Raw genomic sequence first — 15,220 nt, 5'->3', positions numbered from 1 at the left:
TACCGATACCATTAGTTGATAACCCCTATTTATTAGACGTGCTAGGTACCTACCTATTCAATTGATTAAAGATCCCATAACTAGTCGTAAATTGAAACGTTCCACTTAACTTGTACTCAATAACGATGGCACCGCCGGCTCCCGGATTCAAGCTTAACGAGAACGGGATCCCAAACTTCGAGGACCTCCCCTTGCGGAAGACGGACCCGCACTACTCGGCGTGGGGTTTATACGGCGACAAGGACGAGCTCGGGACGCTCAACCGGCTAACCGACGAGCTCGTTGCTGCCGCTGCCAAGGGCGAGATCAAGACGGGCCACAGGTAGGTGCCTACATGCCTCCTACCCTACCCTACCCACCCCCCTTACCTCTCTCTCCACGTCTCTGTCTCTCTATCTCTCTCTCCCTCTCCTTCTCTCCTACCGCAACCCTACTAACTGACCTCCCCCCTTCTTCCTCCTCCAAGAATCTCCCTAAACTGGCCCCTCAACGCGCAGCGGCAGAAGCCCTTCTTCCAGCGGCACGTGTTCTCGCAGACGCTGATCCGGAAGGCGCCGCGCGTCGTCAACGACGACGTCTGGACCTTCAATACGCAGGTGTCGACGCAGTGGGACGGCCTGCGGCACTACGCGTACCAGGAGGAGGCGCGGTTCTACAACGGCGTCACGATGGACGATATACACGGCGCCGGCGAGGACGGCGAGGACGGTGGGAGGACTACGGTTAATGGGATTCATGGTGAGTTTTTAAAACAGCAGGTGGGGGGGAGGGGGGGGGGAGGGAGGAGGAGGGGAATAGAAGGAAGACGAAGATGAAGACGGGGTGGAGGTGATGGGTATATATATAAGGTACCTATGTATATAGGAGCTAACTTACATATTCAACAGCATGGGCCGAGCAAGGTATCGTAGGCCGCGGCGTCCTAATCGACTACCACAGCTGGCGCCTCGCACAACCCGCCGACAAACGCAAGCCCTACGACCCGTTTCAGAGCGACGCGATCCCGCTCGAGGATCTACAGGCGTGTCTCGCCGCGCAGGGAACGGAGGTCAAGTTCGGGGATATCTTATTCATCCGCTCAGGGACGTACATACCTCATACCTCGTACCTACTATTTTGTCCTCGGCCCCCTCCCCCTAATTTTTTTCTCTCTCTTTTTTCCCCCTGACCCCCTAATCCGAGTAAAAATAGGTACCTAACCTAACCTAACCTACTAACACCACCAACCCAACAGGCTTCATAGCAACATACCCCCAGAAAACCGACGCCGAGCTCGCCGCCTACCGGTCCGTCGTTCCGCACCACTTCGGCGGCGTCGAGCGCTCGGAGGCCCTGCTGCGCTGGATATGGGAGCGCTTCTCCGCGGTGGCGGGGGACCAGCCGTCCTGTCCGTAACGTCCTTTTTCTCCCCCTTTCCGCTCTTTTGAAATCTCACCCTCACCCTCTTTCCCTCCCTCTCTCCCTCTCTCCCTCCCTTCCTCCTTACTTCGCCTTTTCATTTTTTCCCTTCCCCTTCCCCTTCCTCTTTATTTCTTAACCAACCAACCAACCAACTAACCATCCCTCCTTACCCACCGCCTCAGTCGAAAGCTGGCCCGCCCCGCCGACCTCCCCGCACATCCTCCACGAGGTCCTGCTCGCGGGATGGGGCTGCCCGATCGGCGAGCTGTTCGACCTGGAGAAGCTCGGGGCCCACTGCGCGGCCCGCGGGCGCTGGTCCTTCTTCGTCGCCAGCGAGCCGTGCAACGTCCCCGGCGGCGTTGCTAGCCCGCCTAACATACTCGCCATTTTCTAAAGGCCCTTGAAGGTGGAAGGGAGAAAAGGGGAAAGCGTTACCTTAGGTACCTAGGTAGATACCTGTTTATCTGAGTACCTAGGTTAGGTAGGTAAGTTTGGAGAGTAACAGGGATTGTTTCATGAGGGTATACGTATCTGCGTCGCGTGGTTGTTGGATCTACGAAATGTACGAAATTGAACCTGGGATGATAACTTGAGATAGAGGGGTTATACTATTTGGTCAGGACGACGAAACAGCAGTCTCGTTTGTGCGCCATTCATCCGGTCTATAAAATAATCCCATATCTACGCGCTGTCACATACAGTGAAAAACCTATTAACTTTGCTGAACAAACAGACGACGTAACCAGAAGACAAAATGGGCGGTGTGACAGGAGATCAAGGTCAGATATTTGAGGGCTAGTACCATGCTAGGGCATCTAGCACAGTTGCAGGACTTTCATTAGAAACTCGCCAACTATCATGATAGGACATCCCTTTTTTCTTTCCCCAATACCGTATTCGTCTTTAATTTCTGCGTCAGCCACCTGAAAAAAAAAAACCGTATCGTCCAGCTTATCTTATTAGAGCCCTCCCCCTTGGACCTTGGATCCTTGGTCTTATATACCTCCCATTTATTGTATTGTCTGAACAACAATCCAGGCACGGCTTCAACTAGGTAGATATTTATCGTTTCGAAGAATGACCAAAGGTTACTGCCTCGATAGGATGTTCTAATCTGCTAAGCCAAGATACGCATCACACGTACTGCCATCATAAATGGGATCATCAAGTCGACGTCCACTCGCTACCTGAAGGATCAGCTGATATATACGCGCACAAGATCATCGCTTTCGATCACTGTCTAACAGTAAGCAGATGTTTACTGGGATTGCAAATAAATCAATACTTACGTGCTTAGCCTCCTCGAAAGAGTCTGTAGTTTTTTATCATTCTCTGCCTCTCGGGAGGCCCTCTCCAATGCCTGCTGCCGTTCCTCTTCTTGGTGCTTTTGGACTTCGTCGTGGCTAGGTGGCAACCTCTCGTTCTGGAGATCGACCTTCCTGGCATCCTCAAAAGTATTGATGGCGTTTTTAATTCCTTCAGCGCCAAGCATAAGCGTACCCGCAGGCAGTCGTCCACCGGATACGGTCTTGAGCTCCGTAACCTTCTCGGATTCCTCCCGAAGTACCTGGAATACTCGCGACAGTCTACCAATGGCCAATATCTTGTTCTTGATGGCTCGTCTCTTGTATTCGATCGAATCCGGATCCGAGTAAGGGCCCCCGAGGGGAGGCGACTGCGGGCCAGGTGATGACGACGCAGGCGTTTCTTCCTTAAGCTCTTCCTCTGAGCAGGTATGTAAGATAGCAATCAGCATATCAGTAATCTTCTCACCAACGAATGGCAATGACCAAGTAAATACGTCCATAAAGTTTGGAAGCCAATACGGGTGAGGCGTGCAGTTGAACTGCCGAATATTCATCACGTTGTTCTCGTACTTCAACACCGCAGCCTTGTTGTTGTAAACGTCGAGGTAGTTGGGTGCGGAAAATATGGTCATGACGCTAGGGAATCCGGTGGTCCTGGTTTTACGATACATTCGATAACCGGCGTCTTGAGCCTCGTGCGCCCGAATTATGGAGAGTAAGTTATTCTTCTCCAAGAAGGCGCATGCGGCAGGGTAGGAGAAGAAGTACGAGCAACCACGGACATGGTTGTGCATGAAGTATTCGTTAGTCTTCTCTTGGCCGAAATCTTCTAAGGGATCGGCCCACAGGATATCGCACATCAATCCTTGGGTGGGTGGTTCCCGGAAACGGTCAATCTATCACAGGTCAGCCACAGATTATATCTTACACCAGCAACAAGGCTGAGAGGTTATGCTCAGCTACCTACATTTCTCAGGTCGTCCAAACTGTGAAGCTCGGGGCTGAGCCCTCCGTGGATGCAGAGGAATTGCTTGTTCATGACTGCAGCGAGCGGAAGGGAGCAGAAGGACTCCATGCAAGCTTCGTAGATAGCCTCAGAGTACTTGTGCTTGCATTCAAGCTTGAAAGTGAAATAGTCGGTCAAGTGACGACACTCGTGATTCCCACGCAGCAGCCAGAGAGTCTTCGGGTAATGTATCTTCAAAGACCATAGGTATAGAACACATTCGATACTGAAGTAACCTCGATCGACATAATCGCCAAGGAAGAGGTATCGAGTCTCGGCCGGGTCGCCACCGACTTCAAAAAGCTTCATAAGATCAAAATATTGACCGTGGACGTCGCCGCAAACTGTTATGGGGGCATCCATCTCCAATAGGTTAGGCTCGCTGCGTAGGAGCTCGGTTCCGGTCTTGATGATCCATAAGGCTTGCTCCTCGGTCAATCGTCCCTCTCGGTAGAAGTGCTGCTTCAAAAAGGTGATATCAGGTTTCGTATGGGTATCATCCTCGAAGAACTGTTTGTCGGTAGGCTTGAATGTGGCGGGGGCCTGAACATCTAGATAGACAGTCGGTCAGTCAGTCAAGTTCGATCATCAACCATATCTGTCTGAGTGGCGGGGTAGTTCCTAAGGATTCGAGTCTGAGCCAACGTACCTTTGCAAACCCGTTCCATGGTGCTAACTTGCGTGCCATCTTCCATGGTATGAATGCTGAAATCGATCTCGGGAAGAGGCTTCTTCTCCTTGATGGCGCGAATGGCATTGTCGACCTGAACATTGCGTTGATCCGTTACCGGGCCTGCAGGGGGGGAGAAAGGCGCCTGGCCCTCTCCAGCGTCCATAGTGAAATGTTTAGATGATGATAATGATGGATGCGCCTTGCGTTGCGAAGGTCGGCTTGTAGTAGCGCTGCAGGCAGTAAAAAGTCTATCAATAGATGGGTAATAAAATTAGGTTAATTTGGGAGGTCTATTCAGGGTCTTGATGGTGGTGGGTGTGTTGAATGCTACTGAAGAAGAAGAGCGGAAAGGAGGAAGAGGAACAATAATGAAAATGAAAATGAAGGGTTTAGGTTAGCCAGGTTAGCCAGGTTAGCAAGGATACTTTACCTTAACAACGTTTAGTTTAGCAACGGTTAGTACCTAAAAGTTAGGCGGTGGAAGGCGGGATTGGGATTTAGCAAGGCACCAGACGAAATCGAATCTTAGGTAAAGGTTGCCTAGGTGGGAGAAAGTGTGTGTGTTACATAGAACTGACTTTCTTCGTTAGGTACGTGCTATGTGTGTGCTGTGTGTGCTGCGCTAAAGATTATGTACCTGTTCTTACACCTCCTGAAAGCTGAAATATGTATTGTACTGTACAATACAATATGTACAATGTACAATGCGGTGCGGTGCGGTGCGATACGGGATGGGTGGGGTACGAAGTACGAGATTAGAAGTGCCTCCTAGACCTGAACACTTGGAATTCTAGGCCTCTAGGACCTTAAGCTACGTGGTAGTACAATATCTTATGTGACTTCATAGTGTTAGGAGGTACCTACGTAGGTACCTAAGATAAACCCTCCCCGGCAAAGTGATATGACATAAGAGGTAAAACCCTCCGAACTCAATACGGTTGGTTTATGCGATTCCCGGTGTGGTTTAAAATGATTTAAAAGGGTCCTATCCCTGAAATCTCGAGCATCTCCTTCGCCCATGCCAGCACATGCCCAGGGGTAAAAAGCTTCAATATTTACCTAGCTGGTTAGGTAATCTTATCTAATCCGTAAGCTTAGATAATTCGTACCAATAAATGCAGACATTTTGTTCTATCGGCTACGGGCTGCTGTAAGACATTACACAACCACCAGTATCAAACAACCTTCACCGAGAACATGCTTCTGTTCGTACGGGGCTCACCGGTCGGTACATCTTACTGAGTAGGTACTTACATGTAATACCTAAGGTATTGTACCTGGCATCTGCGGTGTGGCTTTTCACTTCCCGAATCATGACTGTGTAATCCTCAGCCTTGAGGATGACTTCATAAGGGAGGGTATTTCTCTTAAGCTTCATTTCTATAAAAATGCCAAACGCTACTAATCACCACCACCACCACTACGAGTTTATCGCTAAAGAAGCTCTCATCCATTCCGCCAAGAAAAAACCAATCGCAATCTCGACCCGTTATCTATGGCACACAGTAACCACCGTCAACTATGATGTCGGTACCGGTCGTATACGAAGATGCGTCTGAGGCCAGGTACAGATATGCACCCTTCAATTCGTGAGTCTCGCCCTCGCGTCTACAATCGTAGTCAGTGGGACGAATCTAGGTACCTATGTAGGATATCGATCAGGCAAAGTAGGGACTTACCCCATGGGAATCAAGCTCTTGAAGAGGCTCTTAGTCGTAGGAGGAATGAAGGCCGAGATGTCCGTCTTGATGTAGCCGGGAGATATCGTGTTGGCACGCGCGAAGCCAACCCACTCAACGGCCAACGACTTGCCTGCAACTCGTGTCAGCACGGAATCCCACACGTATAGCAGGTACCTGACCTAAGGCTGAAAAACTTACAGGCCTGGTTGACCGCGGCTTTGGACGTGTTGTACACGGTTTGCTGCTGCGGGATATTGGTGATGTGCGCGCTCATGCTGGAGGTGGCGATGAAGCTGCCATAGCTATAGTTTTCTAGCGGCTGGCCGTCGATAGTCGTTCCCTCCTTCTTCTGCCGTCTCCAATGCAACGCGGCGGCTCGTGCCGAGAATAAAGTGCCGTCGATATTTATCTTGAACACTTTGTGCATCGTCTCGACAGAGCCGTCGATGAAGGGCCCTTCCTCCCACGGGATACCCGAATTCGCCACGAAAATGTCGAGCCTACCGTTAAATTCCTCAACTATTTCGTCAACCGCATCCTTGACCGCATCCCACGTCGCCACATTAACCTGGTAAGCCTTGCCTATTTATCGAGGTTTCAATTAGATATGTTGGAGCTTCGAAGTCCAAAATGGGTCACTTACACTTAACGCCATACGTTTTCTCAATATTGGCAGCTTCTTCAAGAGCCTTCTTGTTGGAGTTGTACCATATCGCCACATTGGCTCCTGCTTCAGCCTACTAGGAATCAGTTTACCCGGGAAAAACATATGTTGAATATCGTTCGAAACCTTTCGGCTTTCAACTGCTATAGATATTCACTCTGTTGCTAGAGGCGACTTATAAAGGCTGCGGTGCTATGAGAGCACTGAGATAGTAATGTAGCATCCACTTACTATTCTATATTAGCCTAAGATCAAAACTACAGATCAGGTCGCATCAACATATGATAGCAAAGCAGCTATGGAGACTTATACAGCAAGATAGAGAAACGCTATTCATACCAAACGCATGAGCTACCGCGAGACCAATTCCAGCGCCAGCGCCAGAAACGATTGCTGTTTTGCCCTTGAGGGAAAATAAGTCGAAGACTGCTTTAGATTTAGGAGCCTCTGTAATATCATGTTTAAAATAGCCAGTGTTCATATCAGCCATCTTGGCGGTTGAGTCTATAAGACGTTATATCTGGCCTAGAACGCGGGGAAAGATGCAGCAAACTGAGGAGTATCGAGAGAGATGGTAGTCTTGGGTCTAAATAACAGAAAAGAGGCAAGGAGAATTAATATACCAAGCGACGCAGGGCGAAAGGAAGAGAACGTTAGTATTCATTATACATATAAAGACGGTAGTATCCCGCAAACTGCAGGTCCTATACGGGATTACTGAATTGCGCCGATATGATGAACCCGGACCGAAGATGACGTCCAGGTGCAGGGAAAGGGTCCCCTGCTAGCCTGTGCCCTGCAAGCATACCTGATCTTAGGTAGAGAGGTACCTACCGCGGAGTGCAACCAACTCCAACGGCTGGGCAGCTGGGTTTGACTACCTACTGCACCTCTTATTCAAGTGACTGCCTAAAACAACATTGGGTTCATGGCGCCAAACGCAAACTCATGGTCTAGTCGCATATCAACACTTGGATAGCCTTGGTAATAAGCGCCAGCTGAATTCCCAGCTTGGGGGCTTCCGTGGCACGTTTAAGTCATGTGCCACATTATAAAAAGGCGTGGATCACTTGGCCTCCTCCCTCAGACTTTAGGGTAGGTAGATCAGGCAATAGCGCAATGAGGGTGTGTTACTTGGCAGCTGGCGCACAAACTGGACAAGTCGAATAACGGCATTGCTTTATAAATATAACGCAAGATCAACGTGAGCCAGGCTAACGGGATACCAGATATAGTAAATGGCCAATAGAATATCTAGCCGCGCGAAGGTACGCCGGCGATACTCAGGTCGTGCCGCTAAAATGTTAACGGACATTTCCACCCATGTAAGACAGGTTACGCCGAGTAGTGCCCGCAACATAAGTTAGCCTATAACTCGCTTCAGGATCTCGTCCCGTGGGTAATTAGTGTTTCTCCATCTGGAGATAAAGTCATCGCGGTTAACTACGGAAAAGACTGGTTAGTCTAATAAAAGTATGACAGTGCAGATGTAAAAGATATCAAACTTACTATATCCACCACATATCCTTCGCACTCCAGTAAATGCGCTTCTGCCATGTAGAACCCGCCAATTGTCGAAAACTACAAGTTGATATGAGCAACTGACCCAGGTATTTCACTTAGAGTTATACGGGCTCACCTAAAAGATTTCCCGGCTTGAGCTGAAACCAATACTCGATAGACTCTCTTCTTAGAATATCGTGCCACTTCCTCGCAGCTTTATACCACTCAGCAGGGGAATGCTCGCTATCGAATGGGACAACCCCGCGATCGTCGTTATTCCACCTAACTCGATGCATCTTACCAGTGGCCTCATCTAGTTCGAGAACAGGGTACAGTTTATCGGGCGATATCGTAATACCCTTATTGCCACTAGCGTGCCAGGGAAGTTTGACTTGGCTGAGCACCTGGAATGACTTGGGATCCTCTTTCCTAAGGATATCTGCAGCGTGGAACCCGTCGACAAGTAGAGATTGGCCGCCAAGATTTGCACCTGGTGAAGTTTCGCTGCCAGGGTCCGTATGAGAAAGGAGATGGAAGGCCTGAAGTCCGGCAGGATCCGTAAAGTAAGTCGTGTCAGTATGAGCTCCCAGTGCTATGTTGGTATAGGCTGTGTCGGCGAGTGCAAGATCAGGAATGAAGTCGTAAAAGCCACCATAATGCGTCTGCCTTATAAAAGTAATCTTTTCAAGTAGTCTTTCGGTTGGTTCGGCAGAATTGATTGGCACTCCGGTGACAAATGCAAAGCCATTGCGTCTCTGAGAACATCGTAAGGACAGATCCTTTTGATCAGGCCGAGCAAAAGACTTACAATATAGTTCGTTAAACGTCCTACAGCTTCGGTTTCATTCGCGGAAAATTCACCGTATTCTAAAGATGGAGGCCAATTTTGTGAGCCCCGTGACCCTTTCGCTCCGAAATACTCCAGTCTAAAGCGTGTTAAGCCTTTCTCTCGGTACTTCTATGATTGAGATAAGGCATACTCAATAGGCTCTGGTGCTCTCTTGCCAGACTTCAGATAGAATTCAAGAAACTCCCACGGATAGAAGCTTTCGTGTCCATCTCCCGACCCTGCACAAATTAGTATATGAATTGTCAAAGGATACCTACTAAAAGTTATGAGCTGGTTCTTACACTGTATTTTGACTCCATCACGATCTGCTTTAATCTGAGAGGGCTCAATATCTTGTGGTATCTTGGGTAAGTATACATTAGCATAGTTGTTTATTTAGTAGGGAAGACTAGCATACATCGAACGTGTTGAAGTTCCTCTGCATGGTATCTTGGTGAACACAGCTGGTACATCGGCAATTGTCCCTAGCAAGATGAGCTTTATAGCTATATGGTATATCTCACATAGAATCCACGTACCTTAACCAAATGTTGGGGCTTCCCAAGTGTTACCATTGGTACCTCAATAGCATGTCAATGTTTGTAGCCAGGTGAAGGCAACTACTTACAGTGAAGACCGTTTCAAGTTATTGGCATTGTTAGGGTATGAAAATTTGACATGGCCACTCAAACTTGATACGAGAGGCTTCTCGGGAGTCGTTGCAAATGTTCTAGCTTGCAAGTGACGTAGAGATAAAAGGTTGGATTGAATTCCGGTCGTCCGACTATACCTAGTACTATTAGTCTTCAGCCGTTTCGAGCTATAAATCTCAACTAACTCACCTCGCCAAATGCCGAACGGATCTTATTGTTGTAAAGCCAAAGACCATCTTGGCTCCTGATGCAACATACGCGAATATTGATTCGTTTTTGCTATCGGTGTCAGGGGTAAACCGTAACCTACGAATTAAAGCTTAAGCGGCTTCTTTGAAGAGTGGAGAGAACATGATGACTGGAATCAGTCTTGGACTTTCTTCACAGCCAACAAGCAAACCCCTTTCCCAACTAGCAGATGTGGCTAGGGGAACTTTAATTCTTCCTGCGCCACAGACTATATCAGGTTACACTATTATTATACATGTACCTTAGGAGGTAAGCACCTTCCTTCGGTACCTAATCTCTTTAAACGAAAAGACGAATATCCAACAATACAAAGTCACATATTATCTTAATTGGTCACAAAGCTTCACTCGACGCTTATTACGGATCCGAAATACTGAAACCATATAAACGAGACAGATAATCCAGTTTGTCTCACATAGCCATGTGTTGTGTTTTACATCGACTACTCAATATCATTATCCGAGTGTCTTCTATCAAACACCTGGACACCCGAGAACAAACCCATATGCCTAGCGATGTCAATATGCTTTTCGGAAACCTCAAAAACTTATGCTCTAATTACTTTGCTACTTAGAAGTAGGTAGGTACCTAAGGTAGTCTTTTCTTACTTGTAACTGTTACAGCAATTGTTATCTAGCGTGGAGTAAGCTATGAATGACCCCATTCAAAGAACATAGCTATAAACACCTACTATTATACCAATTTATTACATCGAAAGCTTCAAAAGTCATGCATTCTATTGTTTTCTCAAGCCTACAGTAAACTACCTTTGTAAGTCTACTTAGAATAACAACCGGTCCGGAATATTCTCAGAATCTGCACGGTTGTTCGGGATGCATCTACCATGTTATCTCCCTGCCTATTCAAATAGAGCATGGTTGGCTCGACCATGGCCAACTCATGATATACATACCTCCTAAACTCAACCACCATGGCCGCTGTTGTAACGGCAGACGAACTCCCGAGTGACTTGGAAAGAGGCCAGGGGAGGCCTAAAAGCACCCGCGCAGTCAGCTACGTGCGGGATATCACTTACAAAGTCCTACCGTGCTTCATTGTGTGCCTCGTCCTGTTATCTGCTGGTGGAATCCTCGTCGCAACTGTCACCTATAACAAGCCCTTGCCACGGGACCCAGTAATCGTAATCTCTTCTATGCTTTTGGTGTTCTTGGTCCTCGCCTGGATAGGGTTGTTTTACCTTTACCGCCTCAAGCGCTTCCCTCCCCTCACGCGAGGTCCCAATGCTCCAGACCGACCTGCTCCCGTGGCGAGAACTTGGAAAGATAGAGTTAAGAGGTGCTGCGAATTAATCATAGAAAAGCTCAGCGACGACGATAGCGCCGACGAACCTGAGCCAAACCTAGACCCGCCTCCTCCTTCCACACCTCCCCCTCCTCCGCCGGGGACTTCCAACAACCCGGCTGAGCTGGCCAGGTTCGAAGATCAGGAAGTACCGAGGCAGGTGAGTATAGGGCAACCGTATTATAGCCACAGGAACAACATCACATCGACACGAGGAGCTGACTGGCCGCCTCACCGTCGTCCAGTGGGTTCGGGCTCTAATCATAACCCCCCGCAACCCAACCATACGATACCCAATGGGGTACGGCAAAGTGACTATACTCGCAGTCCTGATCCCCGTAGAGGTGGGGCGGGCGTTCGGAACCTGCAAGCTATGTTCAATGTAGGAGCATGGATATACGAGCAAATGGGTGCGAGTAAACCGGCGGCTGACCGCATGCAGGACCCACGGGACATTGAAAGAGCTCGAGACCACCGCTCCCAGACCTCTGCGTATCATCAAGACCCCCAAGGGGATAACCGCCCCGTAGACGGGTCATTCCCGACTCCCAGCCATCCCGCTGCTACCATATCCCCGACCCGCGCAAAGCCGAACGGGCCACGGGACCCCCGACCCCCATCACGAGCAACCATGGCGGAATATCCGCGCGCAGGGCCCCCGGGGGGCCCGCGGATCCATTGGGCGTACATACCAGACAGCAGCGACCAGCGCGCGCTCGCGGGGGTGCTTAGCTGTCTGTACATACTCCTCGCCCACCAGCCGACCCTCGCCGCAGCCTCGCCCGCAAAACGAAGCATGCCCCACGGCGACAAGAGCGGCCCAAGAACCCAAACGACCCCTCCTGCACCGTTGAAGGCCAGCCCGCATCTAGCGGGCGAAGAAAAGGAGCCGAAACAACGCGAGAACCCTAGGACCATGGACGACGTGAGGAGACACATCGCGAAGCTGAGCATGGTGTTATTGCAGCTGCTCGACGAAGCGTGCCTGGAAGAAGAAGAGTTGCTGAGGGGACGCAAGTTAGACCGCTTGAGACGCGCGTCGGTTGATTTACCGGGAAAGGCGTTCTCTGCGTCGGACCAGAGGGAGTCGAGAAGATCGACTGATAGCGGCGAAAGATCTGTCAGCCCGCCGTCGACGGCGGGCTCTGCGATTACCGTTAGTACCCTAGATAGCGAGTTTTAGTTATGTAGTGTAGATGGTATTGGAAACTGTTCAGGGGGAGGATATTACGGCCGAAATATGACATAGGTACCTAACTAGAACGGCTAGAGTATACAAATAGGTGTAACTGGAATAAAGGAGAAAGTCATGTATTCACATTCAACATCTTGTATCTTATAACCACTGTGTTTTCTGCATTAAAAACAGGTACCTAGTATTTTATTCATATGCCTCGCGGATTCTATGCCTAACCCAGCGTATGTAGGGACATAGCTAATTGTGTGTGTGTGTGTGTGTGTGTGTATTATGTGTGAGATCGCTTATAATTGGGATCCGATTTCACGAAGCCTATCCCAGAAGGATCCTCCTGTCGCCTTCACAGGGTGTAACGATTCCGGTGACAAGATCACTGTATTCCATGTCTCTTCGCCATCGATGTAGACGGTGTACTTCAGGCTGCTCTGCTCACCTTCCGCAAACTTCTCGATAGTGATCGCGCCAAACTTGGAGTTGCCTACGTTTATGTACCTGCTGATATTAATATGGTGCCAATTTAGAAGGATTATGTCGTAACTTACTTGAGCTCAACATCTTCATCATCTGTCTGCTTATAAGTAGGAATCGGTGAATAAAATTGGTTTAGAGGGCTAGCCGAGAACTCGTGAACAGTTGCACTTTCAGACCATGTGCTATTCTTTGGCGGCGGGAAGGCCGTAGCACCGAATTCGTGACGATCACCAGATAAGATCACAAAACCGACGCCGTGGCTGCTGGCATCCCACATTGCCTCGAGAATCTTCCGACGCTCAGACAAGAAGCCGCCCCAGGTATCCTTAGTGTTCACTCTCCAGTTCTTCGTGAATGGGACAGAGCTGGCGACAATCTTCCACTTGACTCCCTTGGGTTCCGGGCGGCGAATCCAATCAAGGAAGTCCTCAAGTTGAGTGTCGCCAAGCATTGTCTTGTTTTCACTATCGAACGGTTCCGAGTTCTTGGAACGATAGGTTCTGGTGTCAAGCATGAAAAAGCTGGCAGGGCCCTGAATGAAGGAAAAGTATGTGGCCCCTTTGCGCGACGCAATGCCCTGTCCCCTAGCCTTCTTAGCCACTGGAGGATTGACTGCGGTTTGATAATGATGCCAGGGGTCCACGGCCGTTTCGTATACACCAGCTGACTTCGAATCCCAGTCGTTGGAGATTTCATGGTCGTCGAGAACATGGATCCAGCTAAGATTCTGTCCAACAGCTGGCCAGTCGGGCGAAGCGTAGACTTGTCGGTATTTCTGTCGATAATTCTCGACGGACTCGCCGAACCGCATAGGTACTTCGATATAGATGAAGTCGCCGAGGAATAGCATGAACTGTGCGCCTAAGTTTGGTAACACCTTCGCCAAGTGCTTCATACCTGGGATAGCTAAGGGGTGGTCTAACGGAGAGTAAGGAAGGCGCGGGACAATACACGAGGTAGATAGGAAAGTAAATTTCCCATCAAAAAGCTCCGGTAGGAAACCGGCTTTAGGAGCAGACGTGAATTGACCGGTATGGTTGTTCGAGGTGGCCCATTCGTATACCCGCTGCTTGGAATTGCTTAAGGGGATGTTGACCACTGCAGTAAAGTCGGTCTCGTTGGTGGTCGACAGAACGGTACCTGCTACCTGCCATACCGGATTGTCGAACGGTGGTTGCGCATCCTTGATATGAACTTGGACAGTAATGGGCATTTTGGTCTGATCGGGCTCGCGGATCAGTAGTTTCGCCTCATTATCCGAGACATATCCAACGCGGGCAAACGAAAGGTCGTGGCTGGGATGGAACCAGCGGGGTGAATATACCATGTCGGTAACCATCGCGACGCAGGCGACGTTGAGCAAGAATGTCAACGCTGTCAGAAGAAAGCTATTCGGGTTCGGGGTTCCTTTTAAGAGCGTGCTAAGTGGCCTTAAAGGTTTCTTCACGACTGCCGCAGTCTCTTTAACATCTACCTCTTCAACTACGACAGCTTCGTCAGTTGTTCCATTAGCCACTTCATCTTTATTCAAGATATCCTCCCTAAGAACTACATCGACCTCATCGATAAGGTCGTATTTAGATTCGGTCGCGTAAGTCGTGATGAAGGATGGGATATAGATGGCAAATAATGTGTAAATTATCGGGATGAAGGGCTATTGCGGTTAGTGAATTTAAATAGGCGACGACATCGCGTAGACGACGCAAGTAATCAGGGTAACTTACGGGTAAAGGGACCTGGTGTCGTTAGTAAAGTACATTTTCAGAGTTAAGGGGTAAAGGCTCTTACCCATCTTAAAAATACAATTGAGGCGATTCGAATGCCTATGGACGTGATCGCCGCTGTTCTCTTCGTAGGATCCCCCATCATTAACTTAATGAATTGGGGTAATCGAAAAGGAAGGCAAGTTGAATCCGACCTATACGGCGAACTATTCGCTAAAGTAGCTGTTTAGAGATGAGATGAGAAAGTACCTAACCTAATCTACCTAATATATGCTCTGAATAAGAGGAAGAAATAGTATAGATCTAGTTAAGATTGAAAAGAACACCTCCGCAGTTGGAAGCCTATGATGGCGTCAGGAAGAGATGGTAAGAAATGGCCATGTATGATAGAAAGTTGGGAAGTAGGGCGAAAGAGGGAATAGAGAGGTAGGGTTTCTGTCGCAAGTTACCGAACAAACTTCCTGTCGCATTAAATGTTATGTTAGGACTATGTTATAAGGTAAGCTGCTATTATCTGTGACGACAGTGGAGTGACCATTACATCTATGCCTGTAAAAT

The 15,220-nt window shown here is 48.9% G+C and overlaps 6 protein-coding genes across 6 annotated transcripts; 2 read left to right on the top strand and 4 right to left on the bottom strand.

Annotated features, from left to right (window-relative positions):
- Positions 1 to 125: 125 nt before the first annotated feature.
- On the top strand, positions 126 to 1,795 carry F4812DRAFT_460571 (uncharacterized protein; the record flags this gene model as incomplete). Its single annotated transcript, XM_047937708.1, has 5 exons — positions 126 to 322; positions 467 to 738; positions 888 to 1,118; positions 1,235 to 1,387; positions 1,584 to 1,795. The coding sequence occupies 5 exons, from the start codon at positions 126 to 128 to the stop codon at positions 1,793 to 1,795; spliced, it is 1,065 nt and encodes a 354-aa protein (XP_047788613.1).
- Positions 1,796 to 2,237: 442 nt separating this feature from the next.
- F4812DRAFT_73453 (Serine/threonine-protein phosphatase 2B catalytic subunit) lies at positions 2,238 to 4,997 on the bottom strand. The gene is made up of 3 exons (XM_047939367.1): positions 4,364 to 4,997; positions 3,676 to 4,265; positions 2,238 to 3,604 (listed from the first exon to the last, which is right to left on the bottom strand). The coding sequence occupies exons 1-3, from the start codon at positions 4,548 to 4,550 to the stop codon at positions 2,687 to 2,689; spliced, it is 1,695 nt and encodes a 564-aa protein (XP_047788612.1). The 5' UTR covers positions 4,551 to 4,997; the 3' UTR covers positions 2,238 to 2,686.
- Positions 4,998 to 5,880: 883 nt separating this feature from the next.
- On the bottom strand, positions 5,881 to 7,223 carry F4812DRAFT_460569 (sorbitol utilization protein SOU2; the record flags this gene model as incomplete). Its single annotated transcript, XM_047937707.1, has 5 exons — positions 5,881 to 5,995; positions 6,067 to 6,199; positions 6,268 to 6,651; positions 6,713 to 6,806; positions 7,089 to 7,223. 5 exons carry the CDS (start codon positions 7,221 to 7,223, stop codon positions 5,881 to 5,883), a joined length of 861 nt encoding a protein of 286 aa, XP_047788611.1.
- A 436-nt stretch (positions 7,224 to 7,659) lies between these two features.
- Positions 7,660 to 10,085, bottom strand: F4812DRAFT_73253 (Trimethyllysine dioxygenase). Its single transcript, XM_047939366.1, has 10 exons — positions 9,908 to 10,085; positions 9,694 to 9,855; positions 9,605 to 9,622; positions 9,484 to 9,550; positions 9,368 to 9,428; positions 9,217 to 9,304; positions 9,045 to 9,162; positions 8,373 to 8,991; positions 8,243 to 8,314; positions 7,660 to 8,176 (listed from the first exon to the last, which is right to left on the bottom strand). Exons 1-10 carry the CDS (start codon positions 9,952 to 9,954, stop codon positions 8,097 to 8,099), a joined length of 1,332 nt encoding a protein of 443 aa, XP_047788610.1. The 5' UTR covers positions 9,955 to 10,085; the 3' UTR covers positions 7,660 to 8,096.
- Positions 10,086 to 10,698: 613 nt separating this feature from the next.
- On the top strand, positions 10,699 to 12,967 carry F4812DRAFT_73179 (uncharacterized protein). Its single transcript, XM_047939365.1, has one exon. The coding sequence runs from the start codon at positions 10,899 to 10,901 to the stop codon at positions 12,450 to 12,452; it is 1,554 nt and encodes a 517-aa protein (XP_047788609.1). The 5' UTR covers positions 10,699 to 10,898; the 3' UTR covers positions 12,453 to 12,967.
- Positions 12,752 to 14,804, bottom strand: F4812DRAFT_460566 (PhoD-like phosphatase-domain-containing protein; the record flags this gene model as incomplete). The annotated part of the gene is made up of 4 exons (XM_047937706.1): positions 12,752 to 12,959; positions 13,010 to 14,592; positions 14,663 to 14,674; positions 14,727 to 14,804. 4 exons carry the CDS (start codon positions 14,802 to 14,804, stop codon positions 12,752 to 12,754), a joined length of 1,881 nt encoding a protein of 626 aa, XP_047788608.1.
- Positions 14,805 to 15,220: the final 416 nt, after the last annotated feature.

This window comes from Daldinia caldariorum, assembly GCF_022478825.1.
Source record: "Daldinia caldariorum strain CBS 122874 unplaced genomic scaffold F4812scaffold_12, whole genome shotgun sequence".
Taxonomy (NCBI): Eukaryota; Fungi; Ascomycota; class Sordariomycetes; order Xylariales; family Hypoxylaceae; genus Daldinia; species Daldinia caldariorum.
Note: the sequence above shows the minus strand (reverse complement) of the source record. Positions and strands in the feature narration are given on the sequence as shown.

Excerpts from the sequence above, each read along its gene's own strand:
- F4812DRAFT_73453 (XM_047939367.1), bottom strand. The coding sequence starts at position 4,550 with ATGGACGCTGGAGAGGGCCAGGCGCCTTTCTCCCCCCCTGCAGGCCCG. Across the intron at positions 4,266-4,363 it reads CATGGAACGGGTTTGCAAAG|ATGTTCAGGCCCCCGCCACA; the intron begins GTACGTTGGCTC and ends CTGTCTATCTAG. Across the intron at positions 3,605-3,675 it reads GTTTGGACGACCTGAGAAAT|ATTGACCGTTTCCGGGAACC; the intron begins GTAGGTAGCTGA and ends GACCTGTGATAG.
- F4812DRAFT_73253 (XM_047939366.1), bottom strand. The coding sequence starts at position 9,954 with ATGGTCTTTGGCTTTACAACAATAAGATCCGTTCGGCATTTGGCGAG. Across the intron at positions 8,315-8,372 it reads CAAGCCGGGAAATCTTTTAG|TTTTCGACAATTGGCGGGTT; the intron begins GTGAGCCCGTAT and ends ATCAACTTGTAG. Across the intron at positions 8,177-8,242 it reads AAGGATATGTGGTGGATATA|TTAACCGCGATGACTTTATC; the intron begins GTAAGTTTGATA and ends TCTTTTCCGTAG.
- F4812DRAFT_73179 (XM_047939365.1), top strand. The coding sequence starts at position 10,899 with ATGGCCGCTGTTGTAACGGCAGACGAACTCCCGAGTGACTTGGAAAGA.